The following is a 23468-nucleotide window of genomic DNA, read 5'->3' as shown; positions in this document are numbered from 1 at the left end:
TATATAATCCATTTGAACTAAAATAAAGGTTTTAAAGGCCGTAGAAAAAAAACAACCTTTTTCGGAAGTTTACCGCCGTTGATGAACCGTGTTTTACACCACCTTATTGAATGCCAGACAGGCAGACACACTGAAACAATTACCATATCCGTTTGTGCTCATGCACGCTCGGGATGAGATTCCATACAATTTAAACCACCTTTAGAGGCCATTTTTCCCCGCAAAGCGGGGGTTGGCCTTTTTCGGGAACCGTGGTTGTTGTTTTTTGGTCCCCTTTTTGAAGCAATGTTTTACGGCCGGATGCCCTTCCTGACGCCAACCCTTTTTGCCACCTTTAACGACAAACAGGGAATTACCAGTGAACTGGTACTCAATTAGCCGACCTCGGAAGGATGACAGGCTGAGTCAACCCCCCTGGCGTTAATTCAGCGATCGACCAGGATTCGAACCCAGGATCCTAGGATCCTAAGCCGGCACCCTAGCCGCTAGCCCAACACCAGGGTTCTGGTGTTGCCCAACCACGCTAGCCCAACACCAGATTCCATACAATTTGCCAAATTCAAAACCAGAGTACTGATAAACTGCAGGTTCATGTTCCGATTCGTGTTCGACAGTGTTCAAAATATAAAATTCAACTGAAATTGCGTCGTTCCTCCATCATGGAATGGCATCTGTAGACGGACAGAGTGAACCAATTGCTTAACCCCGCTTTGCACTTCACGTGTACAACGTATGTCGAACGTGTTATGCAGGGATATTAAAAATGCATTATTCCCTGCAGCTTGGCGTCACTCCTAACACATTGACACAGAGATACGAAGATGACTTCAAGGAGAATATGAAGGCCTTGAGGGTAAGATGGCATGGTCTGACGCAAACTTGTTTATTCGTAGCACACGAACAATAAAGGCAATCAAGACACATAATTGTACTTTTACATGAACATATAGGACATGGGATGGAAAAGAACACATACACTGTTTTTGAACCTGGGATCCCATAATCATGGGCTATAAGCTCCGACGGGAAAGCCAAACAGGCAGCCAAAGATTAGTGTTTCTCCTCAATCGAAACAAAACTAAACAAAGACTTGCTGCATGTGTTAGTTATTAAATTATTCCACTTTACATCATCATTTTAGAGGAAAAACAACCAAATGCACCATTAAGTAGCAAATGCAACTTCAGTGAATGCCAAAGTAATTTCTGTGGGAGCAGCAATGTCTTGCCGTTGTTGGCTCTCAATGATTGGCTGTAAAATGTGACATCCTCTAAAAACAGCCAACCAGAGACCAAAAAGGCAAGGTGTAGCTCCCGCCACAGAAATTACTGGAAAATCTAACAAATTGCCTTCACCGCAACAAGCAGGCAGGGAATTGCCTTCCAAGCAAGGGAATGAACGAACAGGAAAATAGGAGGAGGGAAGGAATCACAGTGACGTGCTATTAAAAGGGTTGTGCTAGGTAGGGTTAATGTGGGTATAAAAGACAGAGAGAAGGATGATACAGGAAGAGGAGAAGCAAGAAAATAATGTCACCGCTTGAGACTTGCGAGAGTGTGGCCTAGGACGAACACAAATTCAGAACAAGGAATCGATATACAGGACCAAGTACGTACATATAAGAATTATTGTGAATCGATTCACGATATTATCAACAGTACATGGAACAAATAACCACAGTTTGATCAAACAAATTCAATTATGGTATACGAAGCTTTTGAAGAAGTTCTTACGGTGCTGATAAAACTGTGTGCTCTCGCGAAACGACCACACCGCAACCTGTTCTGTTAATCGTAACCCGTCAAGAGACTGCAACCGGCCCACTCAACAATTCGGTCAATGTCCGGAATCTAGGCCAACACGAGACTGCAAAGAGCGTTTTTTTTTTTTTTTTTGTACATGATCGAGGCTCGTGGAAGAGCTGAGGCAGAACGGAAGAGAACAAAATGGAAAGTAGGAAACACCAACAACAGAATAGAAGTGTGAGAGAGAGTGAGATCAAGGGGAGGGGGAGGACACGTGGGGGGTAACAATCTGCATGCAAGCTGAATGAAACGCAACAAGAAGAGGAAGGGGAAAGTGGGGATGACGGACCACTAACGACTGAAAAGAGGTGAGGGAGTAAGGGGGGAAATCAGAATAACCTCAAAAAAGGGAATTGGGTCATTTGGGGCTAGAATAGATCATGAGTATGAATGGTGGATGCCCTGAGGTAGAAGTGAAGTGCTGTCTTGAAGCCCTGGAGGGAAGAATGGGATCAAACGGGCAGGGGAAGTTGGTTTCACAGGTGAGAGAAAAGAGGAAGTGGAGGTGAGCATTGAGCCTGTATTGTGGGAGTTTAACAACAGGGTTACTGGCAGACCGTGTACACCCTGCCCAACCCAGGGAGGGACAGAGCCCAGAGAGGGCAGAGGGTGCAACACCAAAAAGGAGGTGGTATAATACAGAGAAGCCACCAACCTGTCTGAGATGTGAGTAACAGGCCGAGACACTCAGCTTTGTCGTGTAACAGGCCTACACACTCAGAAAACCTTGATTTCTATGGCATCAACAAGGGCATGTTGCGAGGCAAGGGTGCGAGCCCAAATAGGAGAGCATTACTCCTTCAAGCTGTTTGAATACGTAGTTTTGCAACTTTGAAATCCTGATTTTAAGAATGGGATCCAATATTTCATTCATCTTTAAGCAGATCTTGGTCAGAGTATATTACGAGGCCAGCAAAGCGGTTATACATCATAAATATTTCTAATTATGTAAGATGGCCTGTACTTGTCTCGGCCGGAAAATCCTGAATTTGGCTCCATTACCATCCCAAGGTCGCAATCTTACAAAATGCTTTTGGATTTTTACCTGAATAACTGACATGGCACAAACTACAACATCACCACGAACGCCAACGGGTTCTTAACCAACACCAGTAGAAATACACCATCAGTTCTTACTCACGCGACCATTGAGCTGTGATGATGATGATTATATAATGTAATAAACTACCAAGTACTAATAATTCCATTAGACACACAACATAGTGGGTAAAAGTACCAGTGAGAGTGCCCAAACTTTGTTGATATTCATATTCACAAACGAGTCTCACTTCATAACTTCTCTTTTTGCTGTTTAACTTTGTTTGTAATTAACGTACAAGTCGCACCGGGTATTGAACCGAAGTCCGTTTCCAGGTTCTTCCACCATCGATGTATTTCCGTGTCACGGATCACATCCCTGCCATCCTGGACTTTGTAAAGCAGCTGATGCAGAAAGGAAACGCTTATGCTACAACTCGTGGTGACATTGTTGTCTTCCTAAATATTCATAAAACAAAAACCACCCATCGCTACAGATAAACATTTGAATCACGTGCCTGCAAACTTGCTTTCAGTTTTGTTGTCATTTGCACATTTACCTTTTATTCACCAGTACTGTATTCCTTATTTTGCTTCCATGTTGTTTGTTCTGTCTCAAAGTGGATGCTTGTGGACCTTATTATCCGTTAAATGCTTCAACCTTCAATTCCCATTTCAAACGGGCTCCTAACTACTCGCAAAGAATGACACTGGTGTATGTTTTGCAGTTTGGAATGAAATGGAACTTTGCAATTTAACTGAATGCATGGCACACAGGCAAGAAGCATGTTGGCCTCTTGGCCATTGATAACTTGTGGCTTGTCACTTGTCCAGGTGACGTGTATTTTGACGTGAGTTCCATTGGGCAGCGCTACGGTCGCTTTCGCGAGGTCCTCTCCAACTATATCTCTAATGATGGTAAGTGCTGAAATAGTATCCCTTTACCACCTCGTTGAAAATCAATTTCTGTTGGGGGTGGTGTATTGTTTGGATCGGTGTGACACAATATTCTGTTTGGATTTCGGCTGACAAGCTATTGCCGGCACCTTGCAAAATTCCAAATTCCTGCCCTGAATTTCTGTCGGAGTGGGAACTCATTTAGGATTTTTAGACTCGCCAGCACCCTGGCCAAATTCCTGCCCTGACATCCTGTGTCGGAGTGGTGACCCATTCAGGATTTTAAGCCTCGCTGACACCGTGGCTAGATTCTGGCCATGACTTCCTGTGTCGGAGTGGCGAACCATTTAGGATTGCAAAGCTCACCAGCACCCTGGCCAAATTCCTGCCCTGAATTCCTATGTCAGAGTGGCGACCCATTCAGGATTTTAAGCCTCGCTGACACCGTGGCTAGATTCTGGCCATGACTTCCTGTGTCGGAGTGGCGAACCATTTAGGATTGCAAAGCTCACCAGCACCCTGGCCAAATTCCTGCCCTGATTTAATATGTCAGAGTTGTGACCCGTTCAGGATTGTAAGCCTTGCCAGCACCTTGGCTATATTCCTGCCATGACTTCCTGTGTCGGAGTGGCGACCCATTTAGGATTGTAAGCCTTGCCGACATCCTGGCCAAATTCCTGCCCTGAATTCCTATGTCAGTGTGGTGACCCATTCAGGATTGTAAGCCTTGCTGGCACCTTGGCTAGATTCCTGCCATGACTTCCTGTTTCGAAGTGCCGACCCATTTAGGATTGTAAGCCTTGCCGACACCCTGGCCAAATCCCTGCACTGAATTCCTATGTCAGAGTGGCGACCCATTCAGGATTTTAAGCCTCGCTGACACCTTGGCTCGATTCTGGCCCCTGTGTTGGAGTGGCGACCCATTTAGGATTGTAAAGCTCACCAGCACCCTGGCCAAATTCCTGCCCTGAATTCCTATGTCAGAGTGGCGACCCATTCAGGATTGTAAGCCTTGCCGGCACCTTGGCTAGATTCTGGCCATGACTTCCTGTGTTGGAGTGGCGACCCATTTAGGATTGTAAAGCTCACCAGCACCCTGGCCAAATTCCTGCCCTGAATTCCTATATCAGAGTGGTGACCCATTCAGGATTTTAAGCCTCGCTGACACCTTGGCTCGATTCTGGCCATGACTTCCTGTGTTGGAGTGGCGACCCATTTAGGATTGTAAAGCTCACCAGCACCCTGGCCAAATTCCTGCCCTGATTTAATATGTCAGAGTTGTGACCCGTTCAGGATTGTAAGCCTTGCCAGCACCTTGGCTATATTCCTGCCATGACTTCCTGTGTCGGAGTGGCGACCCATTTAGGATTGTAAGCCTTGCCGACGCCCTGCCCAAATTCCTGCCCTGATTTAATATATCAGAGTGGTGACCCATTCAGGATTGTAAGCCTTGCCAGCACCTTGGCTATATTCCTGCCATGACTTCCTGTGTCAGTGGTGACCCATGTAGGATTGTAAGCCCAGCCAAGAAACTGCTTATACAGAACCAATGCTGTGTATATAGAGCATGGTACATGAATGATTTCTGCTGAAGACCATTATAAAATTCTGTGAACCAAAGCCAGCAGCAGAAACTGCTCTTTTTGGTGTTTGCTTATTTGCATGTGGTGTACCAAACAGGTGAAGCAGCCCATGAAAAACGTGCTGCACCTGACTTTGCACTATGGAAAGCGTCACGTCCTGGGGAACCAGCCTGGGAAGCACCGTGGGGTGCAGGCCGTCCTGGCTGGCACATTGAGTGTTCAGCTATCTCCAGGTGCAACTGCTCACGTATCGCAGATCCATCTTCAATTAAAGTGTGAATAATTTTGCTTTGTGAATTGATCATCCATGATAAAGATCTGCATCCCATTTGCCACAAAAGGTTCCTGGTATGATCCAGTATTGGAAATAATTATGGAAACGGTGGGAGTGCTGTATGTAAGACTAAGGAGGACACATGAAACTGGTGCTATTGAGAATAGATGTGGTTGAGGAAGAAATCTCAAAATTCTCCAAAAAGTGAGGTTAAAGTACATCAGGGTATGTTCGGCCTGTGATAGACGACAATCCAGTCAGTGGAGATCCAGTGGTGACTTTGCCTTTCCAAAGGGGAGGGGATTTTAGGGCAGCTACAATCCTTCAAAACATTTTTCCACAATTTCTGTGTTACTGTTCTAGGAAAGATGAACTTTCAACTTTGTTATTCGCAAGATAGCTCCTCAATAATTTGTTATTCGCAGATCTCGATGAAACATACACGGAGATACTTAACTGTATGACCTTTGGAGAGCTTGACTTTTCTTCCTCCAAAATTAGTCAACACTACCAGTTTCACACATCGTCCCCAGTGGCGCATACAGCGCCCATGTATGCCAAGGCCCCCGTTGGACCGGAGAGCACATGCGTGGTGGACCCCCTGGAGGACACGCCCATGGCGAGTATGATTGGCTGCAGGCATTTATAGGTGGGGGCATGATTGCACGGCACCACGGAGTGAGCGGCGAGTGACCCGGAGGGAGGGGGCCGGTGAGCACGATGGGCCTAATTAAAAAGGAGGAGTTCCAGGTCTTTTGGTTCTGTTTGGTGGAGTGGGTGCTATTTGCTGCTGTTGGGTTCCTTTTGGCCTCTGGAGGAAAGATCTTGATGAATATCGTTTGGTCTCTTACCTGTTCGCCCTGAGCACAGATAAAGCAATGATGTGTGCATTTTTTGGGGGGTAATTTACCCATTTTGATTAGTTCTTCATTGCCACCCAAAGATGAGGAGATAAACCAAATCATGATGCGAATTTACTCCAATTAAAGCGATTTTATAAGTAGAATGGAATGCTCTTGTACCTTCAATCAGTCATGTGAAATACAGGGATTGGATTTTGCTGTCCTTCATTTTTCACTATCTAGTCACTCGCATCCCTGAACTTGGCTGGCGTGTAATAGTCCTGACTCGGTGGTGTAATGATTAGAGTCTGGGAGGTCGGCGGTTTGAACCTCGGCCGAGTCATACCAAAGACTTGGAAAATGGTACGTGCTGCTTCCTGGCTTGGTGCTCAGCATTTAAATACGATAGATCACGGACAAACAAACGTATTTTGGCAATTGTCGCTCAGGATCGATGGACCAAACGGCCTCCTCCTGCACCCAGGTTCCTCATAAGGGAACTCTTATTATAATCATGGTGACAGATATGACGACTTTTGCAGCAGGTTGAATAGCAAGTTGATGTAAATGATTCAAGGTGGTGAAGATATTTACCCTTGCCTGACGAGAGGGTATTGCATTTGAGTCCGTTTGTTTGTTACTTGTCAAAAAAAAAAAAAAAAATTTTTTTTTTTGCCAAGTATGTTGATTGTTTGTGTGTGTGCGCTCGCGTGCGCGTTTGTCTGTACGCTCACTAATGCTTCAGTCACATTTGGCTCGGCGGCCTTAGGGTCTAAAAAAATCTACGGCCACTAGCAATTATAGGGCGGCCGCAGTATTTCCACGGTCACATAATGTAGCAGTCACATATGTTTTTATTTTTCGGGTAGCCGCACGGGGTATTTAGAAATTGTGGAGACCGAAAACGTGGGGGTGCCGTACGGTCTTTGATTTGATGTCGCACGGTGACCTTCGGGCGGCCATAGAATTTTCAAGGCAGACGCAAGGTAGTCTCAAGGTGCTCGTGGGGGGGCCCTAAGGCGAACTTGCGGCCAGACGGACGGTAACGAGTGGGTATATATACCAGTTCGTTTCATATGTATATCATATCTCATATCGTCATGGCTACGGCTTGCTACGGCCAACCTAGAAATGAAAAAAGTTATAACTCTGCGCTATAATTCCACGGCGACCCCTACGGCCTGTAAAAGAGCCATACGCCCTAGGGCCACCCTGAGGCCACCTCAAACTCTGCGGCCGCCGCACGTTTCTGTCAATTTAGGGGGGGTACGGCCGCCGTATCCTAGCCGTAGAGCAAATGTGACTGAGGAGTTATACTTGCTGACAGGACGCAATTTTAAACCGATCTTCACGAAACTTTATCAAATGGTAGAGTTCGTGGTCCGACAAAATCCTATATATTTTTGAGGTCAAAAGGTCAACATAGGCCAAAGGTCAACCACTTTTTTTTCAAATTTCTAAAATCCTCAATTTTAATCCGATTGACTTGAAATTTGAATGGGATTTTCATTTCAGCGAACTGAATTCAACCACCAACTATTTTTGAGATCAGAATAGGCCAAAAGGTCAACATAGGCCAGAGGTCAACAACAATTTCAAATTTCTAAAATCCTCAAGTTTCATCTGATTCACTTGAAATTTTAATGGGATTTACATATCGGTTAACTGAATTCAACCAACAACTATTTTTGAGATCAGCATAGGCCAAAAGTCAACCACTTTTTCAAATTTCTAAAATCCTTAATTTTCGTCCGATTGACTTGAAATTTGAATGGGATTTACGTAGCTAACTCGATTCAACCACCAACTATTTTTGAGATCAGCATAGGCCAAAGGTCAACAACAATTTCAAATTTCTAAAATCCTTAATTTTAATCCGATTGACTTGAAATTTGAATGGGATTTTCATTTCAGCTAACTGAATTCAACCAACAACTATTTTTTAGATCAGCCTAGACCAAAGGTCAACAACAATTTCAAATTTCTAAAATCCTTAATTTTCATCTGATTCACTTGAAATTTGAATGGGGTTTACACATCAGCAAACTGAATTCAACCACCAACTATTTTTGAGATCAACATAGGCCAAAGGTCAACAATTTCAAATTTCTAAAATCCTCAATTTTCATCCGATTCACTTGAAATTTGAATGGGATTTACGTATCATTTAACTGAATTCAACCAACAACTATTTTTGAGATGAGCATAAGTCAAAAGGTCAAAATAGGCCAAAGGTCAACCACTTTTTTCAAATTTCTAAAAGCCTCAATTTTAATCCGATTGACTTGAAATTTGAATTTAATTTTCACATCAGCGAACTGAATTCAACCACCAATTATTTGTGAGGTCAAAAGGATGCTCTACTGAGTGCCATTCTGCTTTGTTCACTTTTGCCAAGTGTCACTCTGATTTTTCGTCTGTATGTCTGTCCGCACAGAATAAATGATTTTCTCTGTAATCGTTGGTCCGATTGACAGGAAATTTTCACCGTAGGTGCAACTCCACCTGTAGAATTTTTTAATGATAATTATGACGTCATAGGTCACGTGGTTCGGCCGCCATCTTGGGAAAACTGAAAAACTTTGCACCTCCATATCTCCGAAAGTGCTGAATAGAAACAAATTGAGACAAGGCTCATTGTAAAGAACTCTCCATGGGGAATAAAATATGTTAATGATGTCATAGGTGCCTCTTATGACGTCATAATTCGACAAGTACAAAACTTCATCCGATCAAGATGAAATTTCTTGAGTATGATCTAGTAATAAATTAATGGAGAGAAAAAAATGGTCATTGGTAACATGGTTTGGCCGCCGTATTTGTTTTAACACAAAAGCCTGAAAAACCACTGAAAATACATCCTGGTGAGGGTTTGCAATCTGATTGCTCTTTCTTGTTTCATTTGCAGTATGGCATTTGGAGGGCAACTGGATTTGCACTCCGGTGGAGAGGACTTGGCTTTTCCACATCATGAAAATGAGGTAGCGCAAAGTGAGGCTTTCCACGGAACGCCACAGTGGTGCAACTACTTCCTGCACACTGGTGGGTTTTCACTTCAACATGTCACCCACCTTGATGGAAACTACCGTACCCCTCATATTGTTAAATGGTTATGCTGGATGTGGGTGTGCAAGACACATTTTGGTGTACACGTGCCATCTCCAGGCCATTTGCGCCTTCAAGGAAGCGAGGAGAAGATGTCAAAGTCTATGAAGAACTACATTACTGTGAAGGTTGGTTTTATTCCCCATTCCCTCTCATATTCCCCATTACAGCAGCTTTGTGACTATTGTTTGCAAATGGTTATCTGTTTCCACAGTCTAGATTTCCTCCAAAATAGTGGCGGTGCAAGGTCTGGGTTCCATTAAATCTTGCACGATGTGGCAAAGCTGAACATCGTCAATGCGGAGTATTTATTCAGTGTCATCTTTTACATCCTGGCTCATCCAGCATGCTGCCCTCCCCATGTAATGAAGCCATTACCGTTCACTATGCATTCGGGCAGGTTGGCCACATCCACTGGAGCGGCATCAAAAACCATACAATGCAATTACGGGCATATTTTAAAATGGAACTTTGTATATGCAATCAACATTGGGGGACTTATGAAATATGTAACCAATTTTTGGATTTGACCCTGCTTCATGCCCCAGGGGGTGCGGACTTGTGGTCACATGGGTCAAAACAGGGGGAAAAAATTAAATGCAAATTTGATAGTGGGTCATTGCTGGTGAAACTTTTTGCCATCTTTCAACTTTGCTTTAGGTGGGATGCGTGGGGATCTGCGATGGCGCACCATCGACTTCGCTCTTATTGAAATTCAAATAGGATCGATCATTTCACACGCACACCAATAATGATTGCAAGTGAGATAGAGATGCCCTTTGGCTTGATGATCAAGCCCTTGGTTTGGGATTACCTTGCAGTCATTTTAATGACTGAGAAAAATGAAGCTGTTTTTCAGAGCCATCAAAGCCCTGGTTCACCAGCTGAATGTCGTGTCGATGTGAAGACCAGTTCTTCTCTTAACACCAATATATATATATATTGTTACGGTTTCGCGCGACCCTCCTGCCCTTACCAAGGGGAGATTAAGCCCCTTGTTCTTTTTGGGTCGTCGCAACCGAGACTTGAGTCGCCACTTCCGGTCGGACACGAGACAGGATTTCGGGACGATGTTCGCACGTACCTAAGTACTCACGCCGCTGCGGAAACGGGGATCAAGTCTCGCACGAACCACGCGTAATTTGAGTACGTCCGAGTAGATGGCGTACCACGTGGTCCGTGCAGTTACCTGGTATTGGAACCCGATTAGAGCGATAATTCGTACCACGCTTAGTCAATAGATGGAAGGGACGAGACGGTCGAATAGAAGGAAGAACACAGGTTTAATAATTATTATTTACAATGATTGGGAGAAGCAGAGACTCAGGGCAGTTCTTATACAGTCTTTGCTTATTCCCCAGACACGGGCCCATTTACACTCACAGGGGGAAATGAAGAAAGGAAATGTCCATGCGCTGAACGTGCCGGCTTGGTCGTCCAGGAACAGCTTCGCCCGGGGTGGCCCTCCCCGGTCACAGCACGTCCCTCGATGAAGGCAAGCAGGCGGAGGGAGGGATCCTTGCAGCGCGTCTCTCGAACAAAGGCAGAGCAGGCAGGCGGGAAAATATACACGTCTCCCATGGCTCGGTGGTTCCCCACAGCGCGATTAATCAACGGTGCGCTTTCACTCGCGTAACTCAATAGAGAGGATCCGCCTCAAGCTCCACCGAGCAATTAACTTGTTCAAGCGCCTCTTCCCTCAAAACTCGTTTGGCTTCTTGCAGCGCACCTCTCCTCAGAACTTGTTCAACTTTCAAGCGCCTCTCCCATAACTGAGGTTGGGGCTTTTCACAAAGGGTTTTATTGCCACGCCCTTAGCCCGCATCGAATGTTCTAACCACGCCTTTTGACGCAGTGCTAAACCACTCCCTTCGATTTGGTGGCTCGCGCTTACCGTCGGCTTCTCCTCCGCCTTCCTTCGGCCTGCCTCGACTTGTCCAGGCCTGCCTCGTGGCATTTCGCGCCAAAGTCAAAGTATCGAGGCGGCATAAGCAATGGAAGGACCTAACTCTCATTATTCTACTCAACGCAAAACTAACACAGGAAAAGGACTATGCTTACATTTACTAAGAAATAACATCTATCGCGAGGCTACATGTTGTAGTGTGACTAACTATGAGGGGGAAATTAACCTTTATTTGTAAAAACTCCAAACCGCAACAATATATATATTTTACAGATTAGGGTGGAATATATATATATATATATATATATATATATATATACACACACATACACATATATCATGTCCACATAAACCAAATGCATGTGTTTCTCTGGCTTAATATGCTTCTTAGTCTTTGTTTTTATATTTTCATTCAGGATTTCCTCGAGAAGCATTCTCCCGATGAGTTTCGTATGTTCTGCCTGCAGTCCAAGTACAGTAGCCGTGAGTTGGCCCTTATAGCCGTCTCTCTTAATGTGCCGCAATGCTCAGGGACATGAGCCTGTTAAATTTTGCGAACTATTGTGCCCACAGCAAGGTCGTACTACAAATTATTAAAGTTAATTTGTTTGTAAAGGATCGTGATGAAACCTTAAGGAGGTTCACAAGTAATGCAGGCTATTGGATATGTTTTTGCCCATTAATCATACTTTTCTGGTTGTTCTCACATGTTGCACCGCTTCGTAGAGGTGGAATTTGGTCCTGAGAGCTTGCAAGCAGCCCGTGGTGTTCTACGCTCGATCAGCAATTTCCGCGACAGTGCCAAAGCCTACATTTCTGGGATACAAACTTCCACTGCCTTTGCTGAAGTTCCACTCTGGGAGAGGTAAGAAGACATTGCAAAAACTAGAACGGCACTTGGTAGAGTGCAAACCTCTACCAGGCTGAGCAGTTTACATTTTGTATCCCACCGATAGGTCAGATCTGGATCTGACATGAACCAAAATCTAATCGGTTTGTTCTTGTCACCTTACAAACTCATCCACTATGTTTTGTCATCAGTCGTCCCCAACTTTTTGAAATATCATGCTATATATCGTTTTTGGCCTTATCGCTCAGTGGTGAAGAATGACTTTAAAAAAATTCTCTGATCTGGAGACAGACTTGAATCTTCACCAAAATTGAATCCTTTTGTTTGCGTCACCTACTCAACCTCTCCACCAAATTTCGGCTGAATCCGTCCACACCTTTTGGGATATCTTGTTCAAAGACAGACAGACAGAGATGAAAACATAACCTCCATCCACCTTCGGCATCCACTGCAGCGGCACTCTTCGATGTCGCAGCATCGACCGATATTTATCCACCCACATTCTTACATAATTAAACATACTTGCACTATATTTGATTTAAATGCCTTCAGCTGTTCTTAAGTATCACATTTTTACCTGACGACCACTGACCAATGACTCAAAAATCAAATCGGTTCATCTTTGCACCATAATACAGACTTGGCATTTAATATGGATTTTTTTTTCTTTTTTTCTTGACTTGGGTTTACTTTCTTAACTCAGTATATCAATCTGGTGAGTTTCTTTTACACTTTGGTGATTTATTTGTTAAAAGAACCATGTCACTGATTGTCTGTCGCAGAAAGAAGTCAACAACAGGATTATATCACAGGTGGCGTGGCAAAATGTACGGACAGGTGCATTTGATGATTGGCTTCACAGCCGGGTATACAAGGGTTGTTGCGTTCTGTATTGGTGGAAAACAACTGCTGCACGTCTCCAAAAGTTATTGCCGCTTCCTCTGGAGATGGTCCGTCAACTCGACAATGCTGTTTGTCATGGAGTGGTGGCTTTACGAAATTACGGCATGAAACAGCGTGCTATTGCTCGGCAGTATGGCATCACTCAAGGTCAGGTGTCAAAGATCCTGAAACGAAATGCTCAGAGGGGTGTCCCTACCCCAATACCGAGGCCAGGACGTCCCCGCAGAACCACAAGGAGGGATGATCGCCAGCTGCACCGGTTAGTCCGCAATGGCCGTACCAAGTCAGCTAATCGGCTTAGGGCTGAGTGGCAGCAACTGACAAATGTGCCTGTATCCAGAAGACTAGTCAACCAACGACTGGTTCAAGCAGGCTATCGTGCTCGGCGTCCCCTGAGAAAGCCATGCCTGACCAGACAACACCGCCAGCGCCGATTACAGTGGGCCAGAGAGCACCGCCAATGGCAGCCAGGACACTGGAATCACGTGATCTTCAGTGACAAGTCTAGATTTCTGGTCTATCGTCAGGATGGCCGCGTCTGAGTGCGCAGACCAGTGCATGAAGCCGACAACAAAGATTGTATAGTGCCAAGAGTCCAAGCTGGAGGTGGGGTGACCGTTTTTGCTGCTTTTCATGCAGGGGCAAAACTGACCTGGTTGTTCTGAATGGAAACCTGAACCAGTTCAAGTACAGGGTCATTCTGGAAGAACCATTGCTTCTATTTGCTCGTGCAGCCTTTCGAGGAAACTTTGTCTTCCAGGATGACAATGCACGGCCTCATCGTGCTCGCATGATCCAACACTTTCTTGCTGACCGTGGTGTAGAGCATATGGAGTGGCCTGCCATGTCCCCGGATATGAATCCGATAGAAAACTTGTGGGCAGAATTAACGCGTCAAATCGACCACTTGGACCAGCAGCCTACCTCTGTGCGTGAATTGCAGCAGGCTCTGTCAAATGTGGTCACTGCATGGCAAGCGATTCCTGTCCAAACCTTGGCAAATCTCTTGAACAGCATGCCTCAACGTGTACGTGCTCTCCTGAATGCTCGTGGGGGTTAAACGAAGTACTGAACTGTAATTTTAAAGTACGTAATCCCAGTCGTAATTTAACTTTTGTTTTTGTTAAAAAATGTTTTGGCTAATGTGCAAAATAGAGATACTTCTGGAAAACGTACAGAAGTTTAACACAGTACTGTCCATGAATTGAGTTCGATATCAGTTTACATCACTTTGAAGGATCAATTTATTTGCTTCGAAATGTCAAATGTGGTTTTTGTTTCTTTTAAAGGTCACATTAACAAAATCTAGAATAGTTTCAACATAATTCCAATGAACTTTTGGTTCTAAGACATCTTGAAAAGTAAGTTCACCCCCACAAAAAAAATATTCCATATTAAATGCCAAGTCTGTATATACTTGCGCCAAATTTGGTAAAAAAATAATCACTGGTTCACAAGTTAGCGCAGAAACACAATTTTTACCTAACGGGACCTCTGACCTCATAATCTAACCAGTTAAACTTTGCATCATTATACATACTTGTACCAAGTTTGACATAAATCCCTTCAGCTGTTCTTAAGTTATCGCGGATGGATGGACAGCCCAAAAACATAATGCCTCCAGTGACTTTGTCGACAGAGGCCTAAAAAAAACTGAAAATGCAGGATTATCCTGACTGACTTTGTTTAACTCCAGCAATCTCATTGGAACTAACTAAGATTGGGTTTATAAGATACTGCCTTGGAGTACTCCATGATAAGTGCTCCTCTGATCGTGGGATGTACATGGGCCAACAGTTTGCACGAGTTCCTTCAAATTTTTATTTGTACATACCATCGATAACATTTACAGGACTATTCGGTCACTTTGGAACACTATTGTTTGAGCTGTAAACTCTCCTTGAGTTTAAAAGGAATTTGTAAACAGGGCAAGTTATCTCAGTTAGAAAACATGACAGGTTATTGTACCCCCATTAATGCATCACAATTGAGGATTAGGATTAGGATTTTGCTGGAATGGCATTGAAGAAAATATATATATATATATATATATATATATAATCTCATAGATTTGAGATCTATACACGGTGGTCAAGCGTCTCAGTAATTTTTACGAGGACATGAAATATTAAGTGTACTGGAAAGTAATGTTTTTTTAAGCTGTGTACACGGCTTTAAAAAACGACATTTATACCTTCCGGTACACCTAATAGTTTTGAAGCTACAGATACTGCAAAATATATCCTTTTATTTATGAACTTTTATCTTTTATGGGGAGGTGTGGATTACTGGAGAGAACTATGAGATTATAGAAAACTTGCATTCAAGTTGTCAGATGAAATAGTATTTATCTGTTTATTTACTTGCTTACTTACTTTACTTACCTACCTACCACATCACACAATCTGTTCAGGCTGCACGAGACTGAGGGTGAGGTGAAGACGGTTCTCGCCAACGACTTTAATACTCCAGAAGCATTGGAAATCATCACAAGACTCATACACGATACCAACATGGTCTTACAGCCCCACGTGGAGGTAAATTCCCAGGAAGACTCATGAAGGTACCTGTATACATACAAATATTTGCTCTTTAAAAGCTTACGAGCACCGTTTATTGCCCGTTGTTAATCTCATCCTCAATTTAGAACACGAGTGGGTCGAGGAGCCCAGCTGTCATCGCAGCTGTTTTGGCCTTTGTCGAAAGGATATTGGAAAACTTCGGCCTACAAGTCAGCGATTCAGGGGTAAGCCTTATTGTGCAATTAATGATAAAAACACACACTACATGGCCAAAAGTATGTGGACACCCCTTCTAATTAGTGGATTGGGCTGTTTCAGCCACACCCATTGCTGACAGTAGGTATATATATACACTGAAGCACACAGCCATGCAATCTCCATAGACAAACATTGGCAGTAGAATGGGCCGTACTGAAGAGCTCAGCGACTTTCAACGTGGCACCGTCATAGGATGCCACCTTTCCAAAAAGTCAGTTCGTCAAATTTCTGTACTGCTTGAGCTGCCCCGGGTAAACTCCAAGTGCTGTTATTGTGAAGTGGAAACGTCTAGGAGCAACAACAGCTCAGCCGTGAAGTGGTACGCCACACAAGCTCACAGAACGGGACCGCTGAGTGCTGAAGCGCGTAAATATCGTCGGTCCTCGGTTGCAACACTCGCTACCGAGTTCCAAACTGCCTCTGGAAGCAACGTCGGCACAACAACTGTTCGTCGGGAGCTTCATGAAATGGGTTTCCATGGCTGAGCAGCCGCACCCAAGCCGAAGATCACCATGTGCAATGCCAAGCGTCGGCTGGAGTGGTGTAAAGCTCGCCGCCATTGGACTCTGGAGCAGTGGAAACGCGTTCTATGGAGTGTTGAATCATGCTTCACCATCTGGCAGTCCAACGGACAAATCTTGGTTTGGCGGATGCCAGGAGAACACTACCTGCCCAAATGCATAGTGCCAACTGCAAAGTTTGGTGGAGGAGGAATAATGGTCTGGAGTGTTTTTCATGGTTCGGGCTTGGCCTGTTAGTTCCAGTGAAGGGAAATCTTAATGCTACAGCATACAATGACATTCTAGACGATTGTGTGCTTCCAACCTAGTGGCAACAGTTTGGGGAAAGCCTTTTCCTGTTTCAGCATGACAATGGCCGCATGCACAAACTGAGATCCATACAGAAATGGTTTGTCGAGATCGCTGTGGAAGAACTTGACTGACCTGCACAGAGCCCTGACCTCAACCCCATCGAACGCCTTTGTGATGAATTGGAACGCCGACTGCAAGCCAGGCCTAATTGCCCAACATCAGTGCCCAACCTCACTGATGCTCTTGTGGCTGAATGGAAGCAAATCCCCACAGCAATGTTCCAAAATCTAGTGGAAAGCCTTCCCAGAAGAGTGGAGGCTGTTATAGCAGCAAAGGGCAGGGGGGGGACCAACTCCATATTAATGCCCACGATTTTGGAATGAGATGTTCGACGAGCACATACGGGTGTGATTTTCGGGTGTCTACATACTTTTGGCCGTGTAGTGTATGCACGTAAACACTTATTGGAATGAATTTTTTTTTTTTTTTTAAAGAAAGCTGCCACATGCCTAAAGCTTTTATTTAATCCACTTGCTTTCTTTGGCATCTTTGCATGCCATTCCCAGGATGCGTCGACATCAGATTCCAGCGCCGTGCTGCCCACCGTGCTAGACAGCCTCGTTGCCTTCCGAGCTGGCGTCAGAGTGCTTGCTCTGGCTCGTGAGGCTACGACGAGCGGAGTGCAGGAAGAGACTCTTCTTTTTCGCAAGCGTTTGTTGAAAGCTTGTGATAATACACGAGATGAACTTGCTTCGGCTGGTGTTCAAATCAAGGTAAAATTTTTATTTTTTATACTTGCAGCTGCTTTGGCTTCAAAATACTTTTCACACCAATTTTGACCACCACTCAATTTCTATTTTGTCTATTTTGTTGGGGTTGGGATTAGGGGGAGGGAGGGGAAACGTTAACCCTATACTGAAAAAAACCTTTAAATTATCATGTGAACCTGAACAGGATTATGGAGACCGTTCTACGTGGAAGATTGTTGATCCTAACCTCCGGCGCACTTGATGGCAAACTTTTAACCTGTGTGGAACACATCGTGGATGAAGCCCTAGGAGTCGTGTCGCATGGAAGACTCGCCTCGGTTCTTAACACCTTTACAAGGAAATGCTGTCTTTTCTGAAGTGCAGCAAAGGTTCTACAAGGGCTGATCCACAGTATTTTTTTTTTAACCATAGTCTGATTCTTAAATCAGTTTTTCCCCTAGCACCAACCACATGGAACAAGTGCAGCTGCTGGTGGTTTCAAGATAAATAGTTTGTCCAAAAAGTGATAAAGAAATTCCCAAAGTTCCTTGCACGAAAGATACACTTTGTCATAAACCTCCCGTTTGAAAATCTGCAGTGAGTCTTCCCACTACCTCTTGCTCTTTGGGGCTGTGGCGTTCTCCAGTCTCGGTCTCGGTCTCTTTCGACTTGAGCAGCTCTTAGCCAAGATAGGAACAATCCAAGTCATCCTCCTGTGTATATTATCCAGTAGGGCCGCATCCCTTTGAAGATACGGCCTCCATCATTGCCTACAAATTGCTTATTTACATTCAGGCTGCCAGCAATCATAACTCCAATATCTCATTCCTCTCCGACATCGGTGATTGGCTCTTCACCAATGTAATAACTAGACTGAGCATTCAGACGATAGATATACAGGTACTTGCATTTCTTGATGAAGAGCATCTGCCAGTCCCTACTCCGCTTGTACAAATTCATCAGATCGACTTGATAGATCTTTAGTGTTGATCCGTAGTTAGAATAAACCACCATTACCACTGGAAAACAGGTGCCTGGAGCAAGCTGAAAAATCTATGACTTGTCGATGTAAATGCGGAAACATCCTTTTGCAAATGGAATGCCTTGTTACTTCAAACTAACTTCCACGTTGGGCAGCGGATTCTGGTTAATCGTATCATCTCACAAAGACCGCTTGTTCAGTTCAAAGGAACCATAATTGGTAGCTGGATGCCCTTTTTTTGTAATTTTTATTTTTTACATGGGTTGCTGGTTATTGGGGGAGCTTGTATGTAAATTACATGCAGGACAGACATCAATGTACACTGAGATGAATTACAAGGACATTATTCAAGTGGACAAACATATGGGTTCTGTGCATTTGAAGCCACTAGTTCAAGTCAGAACACAAACAGGTCTAACCGACCTCATGATGACACTCCAACTGCTTAATGTCAAAATCTATCTACTGTGTTTACGTCAGAATAAAAATCACCATCCTGTTTACACTGCTGTAAAAATTCTTGTTTATACGGGTAATAAAAATGTATTTATCAATGGCCAAAGTTAATCGTTTTGATCTTTGAGTGATCAATGCATCAGAAATCCATCCTATTACAGATTCCAAGCAGTTTTTTTTAAAGGGTGCGGCAGGAAAATGCCTTTGAGTCGCAGGAAACTCCAGGTACACCGAGCAATTATGCTTTCTTCCCACAATGCACAGCACATTCAGATTGAGGGAAATGCCCTCCTATCATATCCTGCAAGAAAATTACATCATTTATTAACCGTACTGTTATTCGCATGAGCAGCACATGACCACAACAGAATGGTGTATAAATAAATGATCGCCATGTTTGAAAACATTTTCATCAATTTATACTCGGTTCCACAGGGTGAGCAGGACAATAAGAAATTAACTGTCATATGTGGGAAAACTACCCAGACACACTAATCAAACCAAACTAAGTTAAGGTAAGGTATGGTTCACGAGAGGACCTGGGTTTGAATCCTGGTCTAGGTGTGTAGTTTTCCCCACATATGTCAATTAATTATTCATAATCCTGGTCATTTATATACAATAAGAAAAATGTTCCATTTCCATCAACTTCAGCATCACATAGGCCTTGTTAATTCAGGATCTCACCCTGCACAGCCTCTGTAGCTGTAGAAACTCAAACAATGTGCCAGCCCAGTAACTACAATGGGCCGGGGGATCCAGTGGCTGATGGAAGTCAATCTTCGTAGAGTTGCTTGAAGGCTGGCCCAATGTGGGGAATTATGTCAGTAGTGAGTGTGCTTCGTCCATGCGTTTCAAAGGCACGTGCGGAACATTCCCTCGTTAAGCGACAACTGCCAAGAGCTGCAACCACGCCAGGACTAAGCCAGGAAAACATCATGGGGAAGGAGGGGAGGGGGACATTTGAGTTCATTTAAGTTACGTTTGAGTTAAATAACACGGGAAATTTAACTAACCATAAGGGTTTGTGAAAGGAATAATAACACGACTTGGAATAGTTGACAAGAGAAGGTAAGATGCACACACCTGGAGACTTGTGCTGCTGAAGCCCATGCGAGCATTGCACCAAGCACGCCAGCCAGGATGTCCCCCTGGCCACCACAGCGCCTCAGACTACCACTCATGCCGCACCGCTCCACTGCAAGCCAGTTTGGGGATTATCACTTCAATCATGGCGTTTGAATGATTTCTTACATGACATTACATTTTCAGCTTGAAGTAGCTGTCGTTAGGCTACAAAGAACTGTGCATTGGAAATACTAGGGCATTTGGCAGCTCCACTGCAATAGTAAATGGCAATCACTCTATTGCCCCCATTCGCTTGCATAAGAAATAAAATTAATTACTACACACACACAAACACACACACACACAGAGTCTGTTCGTTCAGGACAGAGCTTTGAAATCAAATTGCCACCATTTTGTTCACTCCGTATAGGTCTCAGGCTTCATTGGCCTCTGGTATACATTTGATGGCTGAACAGTAAATCTTCTCATGAAATAAAGGTACTTTTTGATTGTCGTTGAGGAAATGAGGCAATGCATGTTTTGTTATGGAACTAAAGAGGCAGCGGTCTAATATACACCGTCCAAAGAAAACGTTCGTACAATCAAGAGTCCTGCTGAATTCAGGTACATTAAAAACTGGATAACGAATCATCCATCAGGAAAGAAAATAGTCATGATAAATATTAAGTCTTTAATAAATAAATAAAAACTCCAACAACTCTTTTGGCTTTCGCTCGAGTTTTCAAGGCTGAATCGTGTGCAAGTACAGGGTGTATAAACAAACTGTATTTCACATGTGCATGGACATGTGATTCACATAGGTGAAATAAACTAGAGCTTCCAGGGAAGCAGAACTCAACTGAACTGACTGGCGGCCATTTTGTGACGATCGGGTTGGAATGCAATAGCAACCTACCTTGTGTGGTAAGGGTTAAACATTCTAAGTTTGATCAAAATCTGTTAATATTTGTGGACGCTGGAGTGTTAACGTCGTTTTCATGACCAAAAACAAAATGGTCACCTAAGTCCACCATTTTTCAACGGATCGGGCTGCAATGTAATAGCAACCTGGTCCTTGGGGTAAGGATGCTGCATGTCAAGTTTGATCAAAATCGGTTGATATTTGTGGACGCTGGAGTGTTAACGTCGAAAAGTTAACAGACGACGCCGGAGGGTTCAGTATGTGATGAACTCAACTGGACGGTAGTCCAGTCGAGTTAATAAACGTACGTGGCAAGTTAGGTGACAAAAAGCGGGTCGGTAGTGAAATACCGGCATCCATAATTTATTAGTCGGGAGGCCGGGGAAATTCCCAGAGCTATTTTCTTCTTCTTCTTCTTTTCGATCAACTCGTTGATCATTGCTGTGTTATTTAAAGTTATATGAAATGTTGACGTTGCTGGAGAACATGATGCGATGATTGACTGGAAGGAAACGGGAATGGGGAATGACGAAGAAGTGTGAGGGAAGCGTTGTTTGCTGTGGATTATTATGTTGGTGGAAGTGGGTTTTATTTTATTTATATACTTTTAACAAACGGAAATGTGATACAAACGCTGTAATTGGGGAGATTGTCAGTGACACAAAATACACTAGAATACTAAGATTGTCATTTATTGATGAGTAATGATAAGGAGGTTCCATGTATTACAACTTCAAACTCTGTGATTGCGGTGATGCGATGTTAAATACGTAATGATTCATACAAGAATACCTTTTCATTTTTATGAGAGGGAGGGAGTGGAGGACACAGAGTTGGGGTTCGGAGGAAGTGGGGGTGGAGGGGAGAAGAAAGATGGGACAAAGTGGGGAGGGGGGGGGGGGTGGTTGAGACTTTGGGGAAGGGGAGAAGAGGGGTTGAGGACTTTAGGGGGTGGGGTTGAAGTGTTGGGTTGGGTTGGAGAGGGGTTTAAAGCCTTGGGGTTTGGGATGGGCAGTTGATCATTTGTGGTTTGGGATGGGCAGTTGATTTATTTGTGGTTTGGGATGGGCAGTTGATTATTTGTGGTTTGGGATGGGCAGTTGATGACTTGGGGTTTGGGAGTGGGGGTAAAGATTTGAGGACTTGGTCACATTTTACATTGTGCGGATGTTTTGTGGGTATATGTATGCATATATACACTCACCACCAATCTGTCTGTCACTCTGAAGTTGTGTCACTCTCAGTCCAGGGCAGAGCTTCACTGGCCCGACACCACCCACAATTGTAACCTCACAAAAAATAAAATCACTGCCATTTTGGTCGCTCCTTTCGGCCTTAGACCTCTGGTGTACATTTGAAGACAACAATGCATCTTCTATCAAGAAAGGTACGTTTTGAATACAACCCATGCAGAGGAAATGAGGCCATGCCTGTTTTGTTCAGGAACGATTGAGACAGCGATCTACTATACACTGCCCAAAGAAAACTTTCGTGTCATGAAGAGTACTGCTGAGTTTATGTACATTTTAAAACTGAAAGCATTGTCTACCTTCATGAAAGAAAATAGTCATGATTAACATTTGGCCTTTAATAAATAAATAAATAACTCCAACCTGTCTGGTTTTCGAGGCTGAATAGTGTGCAAATACAGGATTTACAAACAAAATGTTTCACGTGTGCATGAACATGTAATTCACGTACAGTATTATGTTAAGTAAATAAAAATACGTGACAAGTTGGAGGCGACGAAAAGCGGGTTGGTTGGTATCGAATGCGGGTTTTATTTTATTTATTTACTTTTATCAAACGTGGTAAAAACCCTATAATTCACCGTCAGTGACACAAAATACTGAGGGAGCCGTTTGTTGACTAGTAATGATAAGGAGGTTCCGAGTAATAAAACTTCAATCTCATGATTGTGGTGACACGATATTAAATGTGTAATGATCCATGTAAGAATGTCCTTTTGCTATTTGGAGCAGGTGGGGGGAGGACATAAAGTTGGGGTTAGGGTTAGAAGTGGAGACCAGCTTTAGACCCCTTGAGATCTCAGATCCATGAAAGACCATGTAGGAAGGAACCTTCGAGACAATATATATCCGGTCAGGATCCTTTAGACCCCATTCGAACCGTAAGACACTGTCACACTTATGACCCCTTGAACCTTTTGACTTTTTTTTTTTTTTTTTTTTGTATACAAGATCGAGGCTCGTGAAAGAGCTAACATTAATCACACAGAAAGACAAACCGACACATAAAACATATAACATGGGGAGCGGTAGGCAAGATGGGGCGAGAGGGGAAGGAACACAAACACAACATCTGAGAGCAGGGACATCGAGAGATCTGTGGGAGGGAGAGGGCTTTGGGGGTGGAGGCATGGGAAGGGGGGGGTGGGAGAGGTATAAAACATATGGACACTGCCAGGACCTCCAGAAAAGGAAAGAAGTTGGAATTTCAAACAAGGTGGATCTGGGGTGAATTAGTGGGGGTAGA

General features: G+C 43.8%; 2 protein-coding genes across 6 annotated transcripts in view; one reads left to right on the top strand and one right to left on the bottom strand.

Annotated features, from left to right (window-relative positions):
* The window catches only part of CARS2 (cysteinyl-tRNA synthetase 2, mitochondrial), a 29105-nt gene extending 10012 nt beyond the window's left edge, over window positions 1-19093 (top strand). For all 3 annotated transcript variants that reach the window (XM_078775865.1, XM_068112500.2, XM_068112502.2), the window contains exons 4-15: window positions 782-853; window positions 3180-3285; window positions 3678-3761; window positions 5421-5556; window positions 9348-9481; window positions 9605-9672; window positions 11867-11933; window positions 12177-12315; window positions 15617-15740; window positions 15851-15949; window positions 17362-17568; window positions 17750-19093. In XM_078775865.1, the coding sequence (XP_078631991.1) occupies window positions 782-853; window positions 3180-3285; window positions 3678-3761; window positions 5421-5556; window positions 9348-9481; window positions 9605-9672; window positions 11867-11933; window positions 12177-12315; window positions 15617-15740; window positions 15851-15949; window positions 17362-17568; window positions 17750-17806 (1293 nt within the window). In that variant the 3' untranslated portion in view covers window positions 17807-19093. The remainder of the gene's footprint in view (window positions 1-781; window positions 854-3179; window positions 3286-3677; window positions 3762-5420; window positions 5557-9347; window positions 9482-9604; window positions 9673-11866; window positions 11934-12176; window positions 12316-15616; window positions 15741-15850; window positions 15950-17361; window positions 17569-17749) is intronic.
* Window positions 18755-23468, bottom strand: part of NAXD (NAD(P)HX dehydratase) — a 48396-nt gene continuing 43682 nt past the window's right edge. For all 3 annotated transcript variants that reach the window (XM_068112499.2, XM_068112498.2, XM_068112497.2), the window contains exons 11-12: window positions 20069-20180; window positions 18755-19902 (exon numbers count right to left, since the gene is read on the bottom strand). In XM_068112499.2, the coding sequence (XP_067968600.2) occupies window positions 19758-19902; window positions 20069-20180 (257 nt within the window). In that variant the 3' untranslated portion in view covers window positions 18755-19757. The remainder of the gene's footprint in view (window positions 19903-20068; window positions 20181-23468) is intronic.

Source organism: Myxine glutinosa, chromosome 4, assembly GCF_964187855.1.
Source record: "Myxine glutinosa chromosome 4, kmMyxGlut1.1, whole genome shotgun sequence".
NCBI lineage: Eukaryota > Metazoa > Chordata > Myxini > Myxiniformes > Myxinidae > Myxine > Myxine glutinosa.
This window is presented reverse-complemented; position numbering and strand designations above follow the sequence as displayed.